Genomic DNA, 6,048 nt, shown 5'->3' with positions numbered 1-6,048 from the left:
CTATGAGTTGGTTATGACTCGATGGCACCTAACAACAACAACAAAGGAATCCCCCAGGGTCATATTGGTTCCTGTCTCTTCCTTAATATATTCAACGCACAGGGATTCTGTCTTTATGGTTTTTAAAAGAATCTCATCCCAGACATGGAGAGAGGAAGCACCTGAGAACTCTGGACTCATGGAAAGAGAGAGAATGGATGCTGGTGACCAGGAGGCAGGCTTGCACAATATACCCTTTGGTTGTTTAAGTTATTATATATTCCTGAGCATTTTTGTGTACTCTCCCCTCCCCCCAAAAACAAAAAACAAAAACAGAGGGAATGGAAGCAAATACTCTTCTTGACTGATGATTCACAGAGGAGATTGCAATCATTGCAATGAAACGATGGTGTAAAACCGATGTTCTCCCATGTAAACTATCACTCAGTTCCCAATAAAAACTGAAAAACAAACAAATTCATGCCTTCTCTTTTACTCTACAGCTTTCTGATCCAACTTAGGTCGTTATTATGCTCTCCTTGAACGGTGTACATAGTCCCTCTCTGTTCTTACTTCCAGCCTCACCTTTCCTCAATTTAGACTTGGCACCCAGAAGTTCATCTCCCCCAAGAGAAAATCAGTTAGAATTCATAAGTGGGTAAGACTTCAGTGCAAACAGGTAACTGGTTAGTCTAAGGTTCCAGCGGAGGTGATAGCCATCTAATACCTTCTGTTCTCTTTGCTCCTTTTAAGTTGCACACAAGAATAATTAAAAATCATCTAGATTTTATCCAAAAATTTGGAAAGCTTCCAATTTAGATTGATGACTCGCAGCATCACCTTATATTTGCATCGTGGTTCAGACTTTCATATGTACACCACTCAGTTTATCCTTAAAACAACTCTGTGAAGTGGGAAGCATCACTATACTCATTATCTCCCAGCTTCACTTTGAGGAATCTGAAACCCAGCTACATTAATAACCTGTCTTTGGTTCCATTGTGGGTAAATGATGCTGGAAGTGGAATTAATGAAGGTTCAGTGCTTTCCTAAGTGTGACCTTTAACTTTTATTTGAGAAAATAGCATCAGAAAATTTATAACACTCTTGGACTGCCAGTATTGGACTAACAGTAAAGCTTGCCAGTTTTTCACCTTTCCAAGAGCACTGTGGAAGAACTCTTAGAAGGTCTGCTATCCCTGGAAACATGTGATGGCTGGCATCCTTTACACCTATTGGGGTGTGGAGATGATGTGCATAGAATTTGAGGGCTATTTCCATCAAGAAGTGCCACATCGCTTGAGTAAGAATTCCACATGGTCAACTTTGAAGAAGGAGAAGATGGATTAATTCTCCTTTTCTTTGTAAAAACTTCAGTAGAATGAGATGAAATTGTTCTCTTGGCCTGAGGCCACCTGAGCTAGTGGTTTTTCTCTGCCTTAGAGGAGGGAGAATGCTTTACAGTAGCAATTTTATATTTTTGGATGGAATGCCCTGACACATGGGATACTTCAAAATAATCCGGTGGGTTTGTATGGGGACTACATGGACATAGAGATAAAATAATGTTGACCATGAGTTGATATTTTCTATGGGGTGCTCTGGAAATAAAAGAGGAAGTTGATTCTGTAGTTGACATTTTGTCATTGTTGTTGTTAAGTGCCATCAAGTTAGTTCTAACTCATGGTGACCCTGTATAGGGTTTCTAAGGAGCAGCAGGTGGGTTTGAACCACTGACCTGTGGTTCCCAGTCCAGTTCTTATTCTGGTTGACATTTAGGACATACAGTTGATGTGTTCCTTTCCTTGAAAGTCACAGTGTCTGCTATCATATTAAAGACCGAGGAATCCTACAAAAAGGGAACTTTTATCTTGGTTTAATCCATATGCTGTTCCCAAAATTGACTTGACCATTGAGATTTATATTTTCCCAAGCAGCACCTATTAACAACTTGTCAAACTAGTGTTTCAAGGGACACACTTGGAGGAACCTGATTTTAAAGATCATGCTGTGGCTGTGTTCATAAGAGAGGAAAAAACCCAAAGAAATTTTCCTGTTCTTCCTGCCAAGAACCGTGTTTTGGAAATGAAATGAGGAAGATGCACTTTGCTTGGATGACAAAGAAAAAGCAAGGAAAACACCTGCTGATTATGTATCCTTCCCACAGCAGATCACCATGGGGACGTCTCAGGCCAGCCACACATGCTAGGTCATAGGCATACCACTACTACAAACAGAATAGAGCTAGTGATTAACCCTAGCTTCTGGGCTCACAGACTGTTCAAATCCTGCCTCCAACTATTCCAGGTGGGTGGACCATGGGCAAGTTGCTTAACTATTTTCTTCATCAATAAAATATAATTTGAATAAGTCTTACACCTTATAGTAGGGTTGCCAGATTTAGCAATTTTGACTGATCATTCTGTGTGTTTTAATCTCACAACCCTACCTTATAGGATTGTTGGGAAGATTATTACATAATGCATATTAAGCTCAGAATAGTATCTGGTATATAGTAAGTACTCAACTATTGATTATTATCTTTAATATTGCTTTAATTAGAAGTACTTTGTTTTGATTCTGGTTCTCCCAACAATTTTCTAAGGATTGCTATAGATACATAATTTGACCATTGATAGTGAAATGTTCTTTATAATCAATAAAAAAGAAGAAACTGATATCTTCTGGCTTACATCCTGAGTTAGAAGTTGCTTTGAAAGGACTAAGTTGCTTTATAAGAGCTGAGAAAGATGTATCAAGCTGACCTTTTTCTACCATTAATGGGAGGAAGCTATGGTCAGAAGCCTTGTGCAGTATTTTTGTCAATTTTTTTTAATTCCAAGAGATTTAGCTTTGTAGTTTTCTTTCGGTTAGGTAAGGATTAACCTGTAGTTCCAAAGAACATGCTAACTGAGAGTGGTGGTTATGTGCCGGGGTGTCAGTTCTAGCTCATATCTACCCTGTATAGGTTTCTGAAGTTATAAATCTTCACAGGAGCAGAAAGCTTTATCACAGAGGAAAACCACAGTCACTGTGGTAGCCAGGGACTGCTAGCCTGGGTTATGGGTAACAAACACATGGAGGAAGAGAAGCTACTATATGCAGTGACCTGGGATTTCACTGCAATATCTCAGCAGATTGATTGCCACTGAGCCTGCTTGTCACAACAGGCTTACAGTGCTGACAGTACCATTTCTACAGATTCTCCACACTTGTTTAATGTACATGTTGGCAAGGAACTCAAGGATGGAAGCAAAAGTCTAGCTCACCCTGGGTTTCCCTATAGGAAATGCACAGCATTATACAGTTTTTTTTCAGCAGAAGCCTAACAGTTTTTGTGATGTTTTTCTGCTTCTTTCACACTCTCTCTGTTGTTGTTTTTTCTGTCACTGCTGATTTGTGATTAGTAAAAATTTACTGGACTAAAAATCACGATTTATATGAGTTCTTCAGAACATATGGCTATGAAATGTTCTGGAGAAAAGAAAGAAAGAAATTCTGAATACACCAAACTGAGAAAATTGGAGTTTCATTTTTAATTTGAGTTTAATGTGACTCTTTCCAAATAATGAAAATATATTTTGAATATTTCTTATAGAAAGAAAATTTGCTTATTCATCAGTCCACTTTCACTATATCACATCAATTATGTGAGGAACAGAAACAGTGCAAGAGAACCTGTGAAAGACAAGGAGAGGGACACAGGCAGAGAGATAGCATGAAACAGAGAAAACAGAAGTAGAGACCCCAAAGCAAAGAAACCAAGAGGACCAGAGGAATTTACGTAGGGCTCATATGTAAAGTGGTAACCCCCCACCTCTTTTCAAACCCTCATTCCAACTGTATTTCATTAATGCTAACAGTAAATCTTCTTACCCTCACATCACACATTAGCCACCCTCCTTTTTGCATATTTTATCATACATTTCACAGATGCAAAAAAGGTTGATTTAATAGGTAACCAATTGTATACATCAGGACATTATCCTAAAACTCTGAGGTTTATTTCATTTTCATGCTTCAAAGGCTGTCAACAAATATAGTTTCCAATTTCTTGAAAAATGAAGGGCCTAAAGAGGAAGGGGCTGCTTAATTCAGAAAATGACTGCTTTTTGGAGTAGAAATTAATAATCACCAAACTGGGTGAAACTACTTTAAATTGTATATAAAGAGCCTTAGCTCAGACTTCTGACTCCCTGCAGCTGTCCCAAGGTTTCTGCTTACTCAGCAGGTGTAAAATAAGTAAGTAAGTAAATAAACAGCAAAGGTAAAGGGAAGAAACCCATTTTTGTCAGGACTTGCTAGATCTTCCCAAGAGGAACTTGCGAAACTTGAATATTCACTTTCTGAGCGTAAACACTTCCAGTTCTTCTAGAGACAACACAAAGGTAAAATGAAACCTGATACTTAGTTTTCAAACCCTGCTTGACAGACAGTTTTAAGGAAAAAGCATTGAGAAAAGCCTACTTACCAATGTCACCAACTTCAATTCCTTGGCCACCACACCTGGATTGGGCCAGAAGGAAAGTAGAACCAAGAAGGTAAGGCTTAGGCTGCCAGCCTGGGCCACCAGGAAAGGGTCAGCTCTCATGGTGTGGAGAGCTGCTATGGTCAGTAGTTAAGAGGTACAGCTTCCAGTTAAAAAGACTTTACAGGGGAAGCTATTTAATGAAGGGATTGAAAGGGAAGGAGGAGCCAGACTCATAAATATGCAAATTATAAGGAAGCTTGGGGTGGGGTTTGGTATGTGTCTGGTTTTACAATTTGTCAAACAGGAGATTACAATCTCCTCAATTTAAGTTAGAAGGATGTTGGGTCCCAGAGCAGGGAAAAGCTGTTTGCTGCTCAAGATTACAGAGCAAACCATCAATATGAGACCACTGAGAGGTCAACAATTTCTCAACAACAAAGATAAGATAAGGGGACAGTGAAACTAGAGTACTAGAAAGAGAACAAACAGGGTCTGAAACAGAATACAGTTAAAAGAATGTTGACACCTTGTAATAAATGTAACTAATGTCATTGAATAATTTGTGTGGAAATTAGTCTTCCAGGAACCTAACTTGTATAAAAGTTCACCAAAAATTCAATAAAATTTTAAAAAAAGAAGGAAACTTGTCACAGCACATGTTAGTAGACATTTCTTCCTTTTAGTTTGTTTTCTTTAGATAGGGTATGTTGTAAAGTTTGCTTCATACTACCAGTCCTAAATAGAAATATCAGACCAGTGATTCCTAATCTTTTGGGAGTAGTAATTACAGAAGAAAAGAGCTGAAGGCACTGCAACTACTGCCATGGTTTGTGCTGATTCCACCATTCCACCTGCTAAGCATAGCTCCTTTTCCTAAAACTCTCCTGTAGTCTTTTTAAAACTGAAAAAAAAAAAAAAGCAATTCTTTGGAAATATTTAGTCATACCTAAAGAGTCCTGGTGTGGTGCTGTGGGATAAAGCACTGGACCGCAGGGTAAGTTTGAAACACAAGGTTGGCAGTTCAAACTCACCAGCCACTCTTTGGAAACACTATACAGAGCTGCTATGAGTAGGAACAGACTCGATGACACTTAACAACAGCAATAATAAAGATATTTAGGACTCACCTTTAGTATCTCAAAACCAGGGTTGAAAGTCCCTTCCTTAGCCTGATACAACTGTAAAAATTAAACCTTATAACTCTGTATGGGAAATATGGTGGCTCCATACAATAAACACTGGACTGCAAACCACAAGGGCCTTGGTTCAAGCCCATCAGCTGCTCTGCATGAAAAAGATAAGACTTTCTGATTCTACAAAGATTTACAGCCTCAGAAGCCCTATGCAGGGTAGCTCTGACTTGGAACTAAGTTGGTAGCAACAACAATTCTAAATTGTCAGTCATCGCCTTTAGCCATAAACCTTCCCTTCTAGATGAGTCACCCTTGCCTCATGAGCCATAGATGATCTCATTGGGGACGCTACAAAAGAGGACAACTGATAGAACATAGCTTTCCATTTTGACACCCTGTAAACTCCATCATTAGTTGTCGTAAGATGCCGTTGAGTCAGCTCTAACTCATAGCAACCCATGTACA

The 6,048-nt window shown here is 38.9% G+C and overlaps 1 protein-coding gene across 1 annotated transcript in view; it reads right to left on the bottom strand.

The window, feature by feature from the left end:
- The window catches only part of ACPP (acid phosphatase, prostate), a 101,648-nt gene extending 97,078 nt beyond the window's left edge, over positions 1 to 4,570 (bottom strand). The window contains exon 1 of the mRNA XM_006846639.1: positions 4,451 to 4,570. Coding sequence (XP_006846702.1) covers positions 4,451 to 4,570 — 120 coding nt within the window. The remainder of the gene's footprint in view (positions 1 to 4,450) is intronic.
- Positions 4,571 to 6,048: the final 1,478 nt, after the last annotated feature.

Source organism: Chrysochloris asiatica, unplaced genomic scaffold, assembly GCF_000296735.1.
Source record: "Chrysochloris asiatica unplaced genomic scaffold, ChrAsi1.0 scaffold00028, whole genome shotgun sequence".
NCBI classification, from domain to species: Eukaryota; Metazoa; Chordata; class Mammalia; order Afrosoricida; family Chrysochloridae; genus Chrysochloris; species Chrysochloris asiatica.
This window is presented reverse-complemented; position numbering and strand designations above follow the sequence as displayed.